At 48.2% G+C, this 15,171-nt stretch overlaps 1 protein-coding gene across 23 annotated transcripts in view; it reads right to left on the bottom strand.

Annotated features, from left to right (window-relative positions):
• RANBP3 (RAN binding protein 3) overlaps positions 1–15,171 on the bottom strand; it is a 60,180-nt gene that overhangs the window by 35,648 nt on the left and 9,361 nt on the right. For all 23 annotated transcript variants that reach the window (XR_014837743.1, XR_014837745.1, XR_014837744.1 and 20 more), the window contains exon 2: positions 1,966–2,021. Coding sequence is in view for 16 of the 23 variants with exons in the window: in XM_085013182.1 (XP_084869308.1) it covers positions 1,966–2,021 (56 nt within the window). In the remaining 7 variants the exon portion in view is untranslated. The remainder of the gene's footprint in view (positions 1–1,965; positions 2,022–15,171) is intronic.

Here is a 15,171-nt window from a genome sequence, read left to right as displayed (position 1 = left end):
CTGGCCTGGGAACCTCCATATGCTGTAGGTGTAGCCCTAAAAGGACGAAAGAAAAAAAAAAAAAAAAAGAATTAAATTCAGTCAGATGAGCATTACATTTTGGTGTTTTATCTTGCTGGTTGTCCAAAAGTCTCCAGGTTTTAAGAACTATTAATTCCTATTACTTGTTCAAATTTGGGTTGGCAAACCTTTTCTGTAAAGGGCCAGATACTAAACATGTTCGACTTTACAGGTTCTATGGTCCAAACATTCCAGCCCCATTTATAGTGTGCAAGCAGTTGCAGCCTCCAGGCATGTGCATGGCAGTGTGCCAATAAAACTTTATTTACAAAAACAGGTAGTGATGGTGAGCCTTAGTTTGCTGACACCTATTTTAAACTAAAAGTGGTTCAAAAGATAATCATAATAAATTTCAAAATTCTAGAAAATCCTGATTTTAGGGAAAACCGAAGAGAAGCAACTTACACATCTGAAGCAGAAACCAAAGGCACCTACTTCTGAAAGCCAGAAGAAACACATCAGCCCCTTCACAGTGATTGAGCTTCCAAAGAACAAACGATAAAAACACATGTCATTAAGCTGTATGTGTTGGTTAGGGCCCAAGGGAGTGGAGACAGCAGGGGCTGATGTATTTTGAAAATACCACCTGGAAAACTGAACCAAAATGGGAAGAACATTTCCTTGGGTTTTCTGATTCTTCAGCAAAAAAATGAACAATGGGAAAGATTACTGTAAGAACAAGCCTAGCAGGTAAGCCCCTGCTCACACAGAACACACCCTGTGCAGGGGTGTGATGGGGGTTTGAGGCAGCTGCTTTCCCTTCCTGCCCCCTCCACACATATACTCACTCACATAAACACATGCACATGCATTCTCCGTGACAGAGCACTTGAACACTGCCTGGGAAAATTGGGCCACTGAGAAAGAAAAGTCTGGCTTCTCTTCTCAGACCAAGGGACAGGGTTTACAGGTGGCAGCTGGGTTGCCAAGAATCCCAAATCACCAGGCCAGCAGCCCCCAAGCTCAGAGCCAGCCACTGTCATGGGGGACCGGAGATCCACCAGAGCACTTGGTCTGTGGGTCATGAGCCCTGAGCTGAGGACATCCTCACATGCTGTCCTTATCAACAAGATAAAAGGATTTCAGAACAGTGGCATCGACGCAGCACTTTGGTCACTCAGAAATACTGCAATTGCACCCCTCAGTCCTCAGGCATGAGGGGAGGGACCATCCATTTTTTGGACAAATAAAGCTTGGGAGGCATCACCACAGAACAGCAGCTAACTTTGGACACTAACCTGACATTCAACACTGATCTGTCAGGAAGGGACATAATACCAGGGACTTCAAGGTAAACCACAACATGAGACATCAGAATGCACCACCACACCACCAGGCTGCTAGCTCATCATGAGGAATTGGGCAGAGTACTTCCATCAAGAGTGCAAACAAGACATTTAAAATCCAAGAGGGGGGAAGTAAACTAACACCATGGGTGGTCAGTACATAATGCAAGCCAACTAGTAATTATTCTAAATGCATTTATGCCAAGTAGCTTGTCTCCCCCCTTTCCCCCCCCCCCGCCCGGCCAAATCCCCCTAAAATCTTTGAAGGTCTTATTTTTGCCCTTAACCAGCACAGCTTCCTCTCCTTACCTTCCTCCCTTTCCCCAGCCCCCACTCCCCACAGGCCAACCAGTTTTCCTAAAGCACAGCAGTACTTCTAAAACAAATCATCTGCAATGAGAAAGAAGCTTTTTACCACTGTTTTTCAAAGTAGGGTCTCTGAGCCCTGTCCACACACCCCATTCTTAACCTCTTGCTGCAGTAACCTAAAGCCACTGGGCCTTTTGCCCCCTCCAAGCTCAACGTGAAGGCTTAAAAGGCAGAAGATCCTCAGCCATGAGACCTGGGAAGAAACCAAGTCAGAGTAACCATGTGAAGGGAGAACATACCGGCCCCTTACCTTTTGTCCTTTATCCTTCTGAAACACAAAGACGGGCGGAGCAATGGCAGGCTTTTCTGCAAAAAGAAAAATTGGTGTTTTTCCCCCCAACACTGTATTTTTCGTAAACAAAGCTACATTCGTTTGTAATAAGTTAAAAAGAAAAAACAAACCCGATATAAAACCCATAACTCGAAAGAACATCCAATCATTTACAAAAGTTTCTTGTCATGGATGTGGGGAAGTGTTCAGTTGTAAAAACCCAACACTCAACAGGACGATACGTGCACTTTGTTGTGTGCATATATACGCCAACAAAAAGGTTTTAAAACTTACTTAGGACAGGCCATGTCACTGATGGAGGAAGCGGAGTGGGGAGTGTGGCAGGCTGCTATTCAGTGCCACCAAGTGTGGCACTGCAGGAACAAGGAGCAGAGACAGCAGGTTCCCAATTCCAAATGCTGGAGGCTAGTTTAGGGTTTTAATCTTTGTGTGTGTGTGTGTTTTCTCCAAGTCTGCAGGTCAGCCAGTGGGTGTGTGTGGGTGTGTGTGTGTGTGTGTGTGTGTGTTTTCTCCAAGTCTGCAGGCCAGCCAGTGTGTGTGTGTGTGTGTGTGTGTGTTTTCTCCAAGTCTGCAGGCCAGCCAGTGGGTGTGTGTGTGTGTGTGTGTGTGTGTGTGTGTGTTTTCTCCAAGTCTGCAGGCCAGCCGGGACCAGAGGTGACCAGTTTGCAACTCATCCCCACACGGCACATGTTCTTTGGAGAGCTTACTCCACTCAAGATAGCCCAGTGTTCCACTCAGGTCTCTATATGAGCACCCATTTAAAACAATGCATAGAGGTGTGAAGGTCTGGGAGTCCATCTTGCACAGGTGCTGATGAAGGAAGAAACCCTTTGGGATGCTGTCACACAAATGGACCAGCGAGATGCTGCCGGTCACTCTCAGGCAGCACCATCTGTCTCCCATCCAGGGGTAGCTGAGTCCACAGCCCTTTGTCACTTGTCCTTGAGCAGGCGGCAGCCAGCCATGGGGTTCTGGATGAGGCCCACCATGACCCATGGGGGAGGCCCACATGTGCCTGCATCAGGGAGGCTGTGGGTACACTCGTGAACCCTGTGGTATGCGCCCAGGGCCTGCCTCAACATTTGAGGCTGGAGGGCAGCCTGGATGGGAAGCAAGGGGAGTCGTGAGTTTGGGGAGCACCTGTACAGCCCCTCCCCCTCCCCTCAGCCATGGGGAGCTAAGGTGAACCAGGAACCTGCACTGGCACAGCTTTACCACGGCAAGACTGCTACACAGGAGGGGGCACAATCTGCAGGCCACTCGAGCACTCAAGTGGGATCTGGTCTGAGTGTCTGGTCTGGAGCATCAGGGAAACATCCCCGAGAAGAGGTGGCTGGGCTGAAGTCTCAAGAAGAGCCCAGAAGGGAGAGGGACAGGTGACCGGGAGCCCATGGGGCAGACTGTGGCAATGCTAAGGAACCAGGACAACTGTAAAAGGAGTGGGGGAAGCACAGAAAGAACAGAGTCTGGGGAAGGAGGCGACATGGGGAGACCTGTCAGGAGGCAATGGGGATCACCCACAATAAAGAAGATGGGGCAGGGACAAGGTTTGAGGAGTAAAAGCACAAGACTGAGATGGTCACACAGACACTGTCCCACTCCCCACCCCTCAAAACTCCCACTCCACAAAGGGGCAGGACACATGCCAATCTTGACTTTGGTGGCAGGACCCACCAATGGAGACTATTCCCCCTGCTGTGCTCACTGAAGCCTTGTGACACTTGGTCCGACACAACAATCCTCACCACACACAGTCTACGCAAACACTGGGGTGAACAACATTTACAAGAGCAAAATGCCATAAGGGAGGAGAGTGGGGGTGCCAAAGGGCCTTCCACGCTTCCTAAAACAGCCATCACCCCAGCACAGATGGCTGCTGCTTGACAAACACGGAGGGCTGAATGAAAGTAACTACTGCCAGGCAACAAGGGACAGCAAAGGAATGCTGGAGGGGCTCTGGGGACAGTGGCAGCTTACCCTCACCATGTCTACCATGGGAACCCCAGTCATCCTCTGTTACTGCCCTTCACCCCACAAGCCCAACATCCAGGGCTGCAGGTTAGGGCCCAGCCTCACTTCTGCATTTGACTCTGGGCCTTCCAGCTGCAAGGCGCAGAGGGGCAGAGGCAGGAGCTGGGGTTGTGGCCAGCGCAGCATCCCCCGCCCCTGCCATGGTTTACAGGAGCCCAATCTGGACTCCAGGTCCACAGAGGGGAGAACTGCAGGCTCCTGCCCCAGGGCACCCCACGGCACAACAATCAGGCCAGGCTGAGGCAGCAAAAGAGACTTGGGTCCAGGACTTTCGCCAGAGCCACTGTGGAAGGGATGTCACCACAAGGGGCACAGAGTGCAGCCAATCCAGCAGAAAGCGGAGCTGAAGATAGAGAAGGAAATGGAACCCTGGAGGCCCAAAGCTAAGCCCTCACCTGACTCTGACTTTTCAGTTAAGCCAGCAAATGCGGATTTTTGTTTAAGCCAGTCTGAGCTTGATTTCTGCCCCTAGTCTTTTATTTTTTTTTTGACCACACCGGTGGCAGGTGGAAGTTCCTGGGCCAGGGACTGAACCTGCACAACAGCAGGGTCCTTTAACCTGTGAAGCCATAAGGGAACTCCTGTTCCTAGTCTTTAACAGCCTCTGGCCTCTCTGAGAGGTGAGGTTTAGCTGCCATAGACTTAAACACACGCCAAACCCTGTTTGACCCTGACTTTCTTTCTTGTCACAGCAGATATCCTCACCTGATATGCTATGTATTTAGGGGTTTGTGGTGTGTTCCCCCTACTAAGCTATCAACTCCATGAGCCTGGAGAGTGCCTTGTCCCCTCCATGTTCCACAGTTTGAGAGCAGTATTTGGCACCCTGCAGGGATTCAAGTATCTGGTGGGGAGATAAGTAAGAGGAGGGGGCACTGCAGAAAACAACAGCCAGACTGTAAGGACTAGAATGGAGAGAGAACCATTTGGATGGCAGAGGAAGAGCTTCCTGTTGCTGGGACTGTGTTGGCTGATGTGCAGGCAGGCACAGGAGGGGCTGCCTGTGAGCCCGTGGGACAGGACAGGATGGGAATTAGTTTGAGCAGGCGGCTGTCTGTGGTGCGAAGGTCCCACCCAGCATGGTCCAGGCATAAGCTGGGAGAGGTCCCCTCTGCTGGAAGGACAACCCTGTACTGCAACTGGGCATGCTGCATGGGGCGGGGTAGGGGGGCGGCAGAGGGAAGCCATGGAGAACACACTGCGGTCTGAGCTCCAAAAGCAGATCCGCCCTCATTAACTCCGGGCTCCTGCTCCTCAACCACCTGCTGCCACCACAGTCATAGTTGAGAGCTCCCTTCCTTCTCTGCCTCTACTCTCACCCCCTTAAGGGTGGCCTCCACAGAGCGGCCAGAACACTGCTGTGAAACTTATGCTCAAAACTTGGCAAGGGCCTCCCAGACTAGGGGCAAAGGCCCTTCAAAGGCTACCCCGCCGCTGACCATGACTGTGGCACTGAAGTGTCCCTGTCCCCGGCACGCCCCTCGCTTCTGTCATGCTTCTAGGCTTTTGCCTGGCTTAGTTCCTCCACCTAGAAGACATTCTCACTTGCTCTTCTGTGGTCAACACACACCCAGGCACAGACACCACCTCCTTAAGGAGGCTCCCAGTTTGAAATGTGCTCCTTAATGAAGCGAGCTCTGGCTTGTACCCAGCACGGGTTATACTGAGGCTACCTGTCAGGGAGGCTGAGAGACCACAGACACAGTTCCCGCGTGCCATCCAGGAACCGTCCGATAAATGTTTGAACTAAACCCCCTCTGTACTTCCTCACATGTGTAACAACAGCTGCTATGCAATCACAGAAATATTTTCTAAGCCCTTATTCTGTGCAAGGCACCATGGGAAAATGGGGAACAGGAAGCTGAGGGCAAAAAACTTTAGAGTAAAACATCTGATGAAAAGGGAGGGGCTATGTGTGCCAACCTGGCCAGGCACTGCGAAGTCTGGGAGCTGTGTGTGTGTGGGTGGGGGGGGAGTCTATGTGATGTGTTTATTTGCTCACCAGCAATGTCCACCCCGGGAAAGCTCCAGAGGAACGGGGCCTCTGTTGGGTTCACCTCTGTCTTGTCAGAGCCAAACAGTCTCAAGTGTAATACCTGCTCAACAAGCAGTTACAGAGGGAGCGAAATGCTGTGTGTCACACAGGCTGGGGCCAGGAGGCTTGGGCCCTAGCAGCCCACTCGGAGAGCCAAAGAGACCCCCGAGGAGGGCAAGGCTTGGTGGTCATGAACTTCAGTCAGTTCTCTATCAAAGACACAAAGCACCAGAGCCACGCAAGTTTTGTTTCTGCTCAACGCCAAGAGGGCCCAAAGTCCGTAACTTCTAAGTCAGCACTGATTCCACGGTGACAACACACATGCACCCTGTTCCATGCAAGAACTGCCCCACATTTAAGTAAGCACTTCTTTTTTTAAAATCTTCCCATGTCACCACTGCTCCTGGTTGTCACTGAATTACCAGCATCATTTATGTAACTGAAAACTCAAGTTTGGGGAACATAGGACAGAAGCAAGGAGGCTTCTGGCCCAGCTTTTCTTTCATGACTGAAGGGAAAACCACCACTAGAGATTTGTGGAGAGACCTAGGCTACCGGAAAGACCCAAAATATTAATATGTTAACCAAATATATGTACTTGTTTGATACAGACTCTGTCCACCAGGTGTTTTTCTATTTTTTGGTTCTGTGAAACGCTCTCTGATCAAATTAGTTTGTAAAAAAGCAGGCTGCCTGGAGCATGGACAAGACTCATCAACATAAGAAAGGTTAAGGAAAACAATGGTAAAGAAACCTGTTTCACCAAAAGTTCCTCAGAGTTATCTGACCAGGGAACACCCCCTTTCCAGGAAAACCCAGAGACAACTGAGATCTGTGGCCAACTGCGGCCAACACTGTTGTGTGAAGTGGGTGAGATTCAGAACCCCGAGTCACCTCAAATAACACTCCTGCCTCTGGGCGGCCCAGGCGCTTCTGGGATGCATTGGGTGCTTTGGCCTCACCTTGGCTTTCCAAGGCACTGATGCCAAGTCTAAGCTGGCAACTGCTTGATCCCAACCCCTCTCCCCCCAGCATCCTCCACATGCCCCTCCTCAGCTCCTGTGCCCCAAGTGGCACTCTGTTGGAGCCCAACTGCTACTCCAGCCAGGGAAAGTACCCTGCTTCCCCAGTCCCCAGGGAAAGAGCATGGGGGCGGGGGTGGGGAAGGGGAAAGACCTGGCCAGAAGCTGAACTGAGTAGCCCCTGATGACATCCCAGCCCAGAGCAAAGGCTCTCCCTCCTCTCCCCTGCCACCCTCCACCTGACCTTGCAGTTTGGATGTAAAATGGGGCAGCTTAGCCTGCATCCTGGATGTAATCTTTGCAGTTCTGCTGATAAGCACAGGCAGGTAAGCCTAGATGCAAAAGCTGCAGATCTCTGCTTTTGTTCCATACCCCTCCCAGATGTGTGGGCCCTGCCATACACACTTTCTAACCCATCCTCTTCGGAGCCCTGCTCCCAGAAGCACTGATGACGTGGCTGTGACTGTCAGGGTCCACCTTGCTGAGCTTGGGAACCACTTCCGCAGATGCACCTCTTGCTCTTTCACAGATTCAATAATAACATCCATTTGACAACTGCAACTTTCTGTGGCTCCACACATCTGGGTGTCCACTGTGCGCCAGGCATCATGCTGGCTTTTGGGTGTGGTGGTGACATGGAGAGGTATGTCCCCTGTCTGCCAGGAGCTGACATCAGACTCAGGTGACGTGGAGAAGAGACTCAGAACACAGAGCTGGGGCACCCAACATGGTGAGGCTGCAAAGGAGGAGTGGATCAGGGAGGGCTTCTTAAAGGAAGTGTCACTTAAGCAGAAGGATGAGTGGCATTTAGTCAGGTGGCCAGGAGTGGGAGGAATGAGGCAGCACTGAAGAAAAATGGTCAGGGTGGGCACAATCGGGCTCCAGACCCTTAAAGACAGATAGGAAACACCTCAGCCCAGGGCAACAGGAGTGAAATGCATCCCCTCCTTGGTCCATTCACACCTGCATGGGCCCAGCATAGAGGCTCCTGGAAGGTAAGCACCAATCACATTCAGGTACTTTCTTTCTTGAGCAAATGAATCAAGATGGCTTCAAAGAAGTTGGGAGTCCTTGAGATGCAGGCTGCCTCCTGACCCAAGGGGCCACAGACCATTCTCCTTGTAGGGTACAGAGGTCTCTGGGTAAGAAAGGGATTCCCAAGGTGGCAGGCCCTTCTCCTAAAGCATAAACTACTTCAACATCCATTTATGATAAAAACTCTGCAGGAGTTCCCATTATGGCTCAGTGGTAATGAACCCAACTAGTATCCATAAGGACTCAGGTTCGATCCCTGGCTTCACTCAGTGGGTTAAAGGATCTGGTGTTGCCACGAGCTGTGGTGGAGGCTGCAGATGCAGTGCGGATCCCACGTTGCTGTGGCAGTGGCAGTGGCTGTGGTGTGGGCTGGCAGCTGCAGCTCCGATTCAACCCCTGGCCTGGGAATTTCCACTTGCCATGAAAGTGACCCTTAAAACAAACAAACAAACAAAAAACTCTCCAGAAACTGGGCACAGAGGAAACCTACCCCAATATAATAAAAGCCACATATGATAAACCCACAGTCAACATCATACACCACAGTGAAAAGCTAAAAGCATTTCCTCTAGGATCAGGAGTAAGACAAAGATGGCCACTCTCACCACTTTTATTCAACAGTTATGGAAGTCCTAGCCACAGCAATCAGAGAAGAAAAAGAAATAAAAAGAATCCAAAATGGAAAAAAGAAGTAACACTGTCACTGTTTGCAGATGACATGATACTATACATAGAAAATCCCAAAGATGCTATTACTAGAAAACTACTAGAGCTCATCCATGAATTAAGTAAAGTCGCTGGATACAAAATTAACATACAGAAATCTGTTGCATTTCTATACACTAGCAACGAAAGATCAGAAAGAGAAAATAAGGAAACAATTCCATTTACCACCCTATCAGAAAGAATAAAATACCTAGGAATAAACCTACCTAAGGAGGCAAAAGACTTGTACTCTGAAAACTGTTAAGATGCTACTGAAAGAAACTGAAGATGACACAAACAGATGGAAAGATATTATCATGTTCTTGGAGTGGGAGAATCAATACTGTCAAAATGACTATACTAGCCAATCTTCATATTCAATGCAATCCCTATCAAATTCCCAATAGTGGGAGTTCCTACTGTGGCTCAGCAGGTTAAGGACCTATCATTGAGGATCCAGGTGCGATCCCTGGCATCTCAGTAGGTTAAGGACCTGCTGTTGCCACAAGCTGCAGAGCAGATGCAGCTTGGATCCAGTGTTGCTGTGTCTGTGGCACCAACTACAACTGCAGCTCCAATTAGACCTGGCTAGGGAATTTCCATATGACACAGGCGTAACTGTTAAAAAAAAAAATTTTTATTAAAAAAATTATCAAAATCAGAACAAAAAATTTAAACTTCTGTACAGAAACACAAGACCCCGAATAGCTAAAGTGATCTTGAGAAAGAAAAACAGAGCTGGAGGAATCAGGCTCCCTGACTTCAGACTACACTACAAAGCTACAGCAATCAAAACAATATAGTACTGGTACCAAAAAAAGAAATACAGATCAATGGAACAGGATAGAAAACCCAGAACTAAACCCATGCACCTATGATCAATTAATCCAGGACAAAGGAGGAAAGAATATACAACAGAGAAAAGAGTCCCTTTAATAAATGGTGCTGGGAAAACTGGAAAGCTACATGTAAAAAAAATGAAATTAGAACATTTCTCTAATACCACACACAGAAACTCAAAATGAATTAAAGACCTAAACGTAAGACCAGCTACTATAAAACTCCTAGAGGAAAACAGGCAGAGTACCCTTTGACATAAATCACAACAATATCTTTGGATCTGTCCCCTAAAGTAATGGAAATAAAAACAAAAATAAAAAAATAGGACCTAATGAAACTTGAAATATCTTGCACAGCAAAGGAAACCACCAACAAAATGTAAAGACTACCTACAGGAGTGATTAAAGATTTGGTGTTGTCACTGCTGTGATGCAGGTTCGATCCCTGGCCTGGGTCTGGGAACTTCTGCCTGCCATGCACCCCCCACCCCCCAAAAAAGGCAGATGATCTAAACAGATACTTCTTCTCCAAAGACGACAGACAGATGGCCAAAAGTCACATGGAAAGATGTTCATCACCAATTATTAGAGAAACGCAAATCACAACTACAATGAGGTACCACCTCACACCAGTTAGAATGGCCATCATCAAAAAATCTACGAATAATAAATGCTTGGAGAGGGTGTGAAGAAAAGGGACCCCTACTACACTGTTGATGGGAATATAAATTGGTACAACTGCTATGGAAAACAGTATGGAGGTTCCTTAAAAAATTAAAAATAGAGCTCCCAGGAGTTTGTTGTGGCTCAGAGGTTACAAACCTGACTACTATCCATAAGGATGTGGGTTCAATCCCTTGCCTTGCTCAGTGGGTTAAGGATCTGGCGTTGCCATGAGCTGTGGTACAGGTCACAGATGAGGCTCAGATCCCATGTTGCTGTGGCTGTGGTGTAGGCTGGCAAGTGAAGCTCCGATTTGACCCCTAGCCTGGGAACTTCCATAATCTGCAGGTGTGGCCCTAAAAAAAAAAGAAGTGGGGGGAGACTCCCTTATGATCCTGCAATCCCACTCCTGGGCATATATCTGGGGGAAAAAAAATGAAGCCGAGACTATACATGCACCCCAATGTTCACAGCAACACTATTTACAGTAGCCAAGACATGGAAACAACCTAAATGTCCACGGACAGAGGAATAGAGAAAAATGATGTGGTATATTACTCAGCTATAAAAATAATGAAATAGGAGTTCCCGTCGTGGCGCAGTGGTTAACGAATCCGACTAGGAACCATGAGGTTGCGGGTTCGGTCCTTGCCCTTGCTCAGTGGGTTAACGGTCCGGCGTTGCCGTGAGCTGTGGTGTAGGTTGCAGACACAGCTCGGATCCCGCGTTGCTGTGGCTCTGGCGCAGGCCAGTGGCTACAGCTCCAATTCGACCCCTAGCCTGGGAACCTCCATATGCTGCAGGAGTGGCCCAAAGAAATAGCAAAAAAGAGACAAAAAAAAAAAAAAAAATGAAATAATGCCATCTGCTGCAGTACGGATGGACCTAGAGATTATCGTACCAAAGTAAACCAAAGAAAAACATCATATGATATTGCTTATATGCAGAAATATATTAAAAAAATGATACCAATGAACTTATATATAAAACAGAAATGGACCCATAGACAGAGAAAACAAACTTTTGGTTACCAAAGAGGAGAGAGGTGGGGAGGGACAAGTTAGGAGTTTGGGATTAACATAAACACACTACTATATAGAAAATAGATGACTAACAAGGACCTACTGTATAGCACAGGGAACTATACTCAATATTTTGTAGTACCCTATAAGGGAAAAGACTCTGGGGAAGAAAAGATATATATGCATGCATAACTAAAACACTTTGCTGTACTCCTGAAATTAACACAACATTATAAATGAAGTATACTTCAAAAAATATTGTAAAAGAATTGGAAAAAAAAAAAGAGATAACAGAGGTAGAGAGCTAATCATGCTAGCAAGCAATACAAATGCAAGTGAGCTATTTGATCTCTTGGGTTTTTGCAAAGTTGTAGAGATGTGAGCGATGTTAACATAAGGCTTAAATAATATCTGTGCAAGAAGAAGGAAGGAAAAGAAAGAAACAAACTACTGACCAGGGGCTCTGAGACTAGAGAACATCCTCAGATGGCTTCGGGGTGCACGCATGGGAAGTTCTAAAAGCTCTCTCCCGAGCCCCTGCCCCAAGTCATCTCTTGTCATCAGAGTGCGAAGCCTATGTCAGGGAGAGGGCCTGTATACTTAGTGGGTTGGGGAAGTCAAAAGCCCTACATTTGAGAGAAATAAAACACTGGGCTTCCTGACACCACCACAGGTATGGGAGGGTACAGGACTCAAAGGTTTTATCTGTATCTTTTCTGTCCAGAGAGTGACTGGTGCCAAAAACCCTTAAAACAAAATGACCTGTGTTTATTTCAGACACAGCAAGGAAAGGGAAGCAAGGGGACACCTCTCTGAAGCCAGTCTAAGAAGGGGGAGCCCCCAGGCACAAGGTGGGTAGCAGCAGCTGCTGGGACGTGAGGAAAGGAGGCAAAGGCCCTGCTGCAACCAAGGGAAGGAGGTGGCCCTGGGGTAGAAGGGTGTGTGTCCTAGGTCTTAGGATCCCATCTTTAGACTTCTGCCGGCCTGTGCCATACAGTCACAGCAAGGACATCCCCAGATGGGGTTTCCCAGAAACCCAGTGGTACTGGGTGTGTAGTACTTATGGGCCAGGCCAAGTGCTCAGTGCTTTATTCGCATCATCCTCCTGAATCTTCACAGCCACCTTCAGAGGTAGTTCCTTAGTTTACAGAACAGGGGACAGAGGCTCAGGGAGAGTGAATGACTTGTCCATGGTAGGGCCGGGTCTCCAAGTTGGTGGGCCTGACCTGGAAGCCCGGGCCCCTGACTGCTGCTATCCACGCACTGCAGGTCACCATCCCAGTTTGCCTCCTCCCATCTTTTCCGCTCAGGTGGGCCCCTGACACTAAGAAACTAACACACTTTTGTTTTGAGAAGTAATATCCGGTCTAAAGCAGTTGTCAGTGACCATCTGCTTTGGACAAGCATGTAGTTAAGCCAACAGCAGACCCTTAGGATCTTCAAGGGAAGAATCAAGACCCGCTCCAAGGTGCACACTCAAGGGTGAAGCAAGCCATGTGACCTTTCATCTGTCCAGTGTGTAACCATGGGTGCTCTATGAATTGTAACACATTCTCAGCCTAAGCTGAAAACACACACACATCCACTCCAGCACACAAATTTCCCTTCTTCATGCTGTGCAGGGAGTAATGTACACAAGACCATGGGCAGGCCTGCCCTGCAACAAGCCTTGGCACCATCCCGTCTCTGAGAATGTCTGTAGAACTAAATAGAAGAAAATATGTAGACCCAGGAAAACACACAGAGAAGGGAATCTGGATTATCTTTGCCTGTTTTGTTTATTTTCTCTCCTAAATGATGACTCGAACACCTGCCAGGAAACAGCCCCCATCTGGAAAGACACTTAGAATTCTTGACCAAAATGTCAGCAAGGTACTTGTGCAAAATGAGCTTTAATCCTGGGCTGATGTGTTTTAATCTTCTTATCTGTGCAAAAAATATGGAAAGCATCTTGCCAACACAAACAACAGTATGTTAATACATGGCAACTGCTTTAATCCTGTGACACTTACTATCTCGACCCTTCAAGTCGTTTCTTTTCTCAGGAATTATTATAAACAGTCCTGTGCAGCAACATAAAGGTGAATTAGTCACTGATGTGTCAACTCTGTTCGCCAACTAATTCTTTGGTGAAAAATGGAACTTAGCTCAATCATGCTGTTGCTAGGCGATGCCTCTCTCAACCTTAGTGTACCATAGGCGCAGCGGCTACACAGCCCAGCTAGTGGGCGGTGGGCCCCTTCATCCTTTTTTTGGGTACTTGAATATATTTTTCCTTAGGCAACTCTCACTCACAGAGATCACAGTGGGGCAGAGCCTTGGGAGAGGACGGTATCTTTGATCTTATGCCTTTCTTTCTGGAATGTGGTTACCTTCACCCACTGAAACCGAAGCCATTTCTCAATGCTCTAACCTCACCCCACATTTCTGACAACAGTGGGGATAATAAGCAACTCACATTTGTTGAATGGCCCTTCCTAGACCCAGTGGTAGCTGCTTTACACACCCCATCTGGTTCAATGTCATCAGAGCCCTACTGCATAGATATTACTTGCAAATCACAAACAAGACTGAGAGGCCTTGGAGAGACGGGTACCATGCCCAAGTCATAGAACTGGTAAGTGGCAAAGGTGGGACCAGAACCCTAAGCATGACTTCCAAGCTAGGTGCCTCACGTTCCCTACAACCCGTCTGGGGCCACATCTACCTTCTTTACTTCTACAAGTATTGCCCCTCCACCCCCACCCCATCCACACAGGCCACGAGCTGCTGGGACAGACCCTGTACTTTGGACATCTCTGTGCCTTAAATCCAACAGAAATCCCATAAACCTATTAAATACATCATACAGTCAGCAACCTCACCTAAAACTAAGAAATTCAGGTGGCTGGCTTTGACAGCACTTTTCTATTCTGCCACTAGGTGGTGCAACACGAGCACAGCTGGGGTGAAGTCCAAGTGGCTGAAGATCCAGGAGACCCGTCATCCACTAAAGACAAGAGAAATCCCCTCACAGGAAGGCAATCTAAGAACTACAGGACCTCTGTTGAGGCTGCAGACCAACCGATGAAATTCGGGAATGCGGGCGCTGGTTTATGTGTGTTTATGTGTATTCAGATCGGCCTCGACAACCAAGCAAGTCAGCTCACTTTTTCCACACACTGCCTGTGTTTGTCCAACAGGGATGGTACCCACACCCCAGTTGGAAGGACAGAAAGAAATGATGCACATCAAGTGCTTGGAAGTGCCTGGTCTTCTGTACAAACTCCATGTCGGCATTATTATCATTTCCATAATTATACACAGAACTGCAAATATGCTGATGCCATCTCAAAGCAGGGGTCTTGGATTCAAGACCAGGACTCCAACAATGATAAATGCCACACGATCTGGCCCCTTGCAACAGCTGTCTGGACAAGTGACACCTAAACACAGATGCTCAGTCACTCAGCCCCTTCCTCGAGTCCTTCAGAAGCCAAGGGAATCACTGAGGTGACACCTGGCAGAAGGCCGACTAGCCATGCCATGCTCACAGCAGCATGATTTACTGAGCATGCACCATGTGCCAGGCAAGACGCTAAGCACTGGGGACAGGGTGAAAGCTGGACAAAGCCACAGCCCTCGTGGAAAGAGAAGAGAAAAACAAGTTAGTAGGGATAATTAGATAATTCTGGAGACAGGTGCCAGAAGGATAAAGCAGGGCACTGAGAAAGAGTGACAGGGCAAAAGGGGACTATAGGGGGCATGGTTGGGTCAGGCCTCTCTCTGGTGTCATGTGAACCTCAGACACGGAGTGAGCCAGGAGCGAGGGC

The sequence above is a fragment of the Sus scrofa genome, chromosome 2 (genome assembly GCF_054392235.1).
Source record: "Sus scrofa isolate SSC_HxYL_T2T_F1_AM1 chromosome 2, Sscrofa_HxYL_maternal_Yorkshire_Landrace_v2.0, whole genome shotgun sequence".
Lineage (NCBI taxonomy): Eukaryota > Metazoa > Chordata > Mammalia > Artiodactyla > Suidae > Sus > Sus scrofa.
The sequence above is the reverse complement of the archived record's forward strand: the minus strand, read 5'-3'. Positions and strand labels throughout refer to the sequence as shown.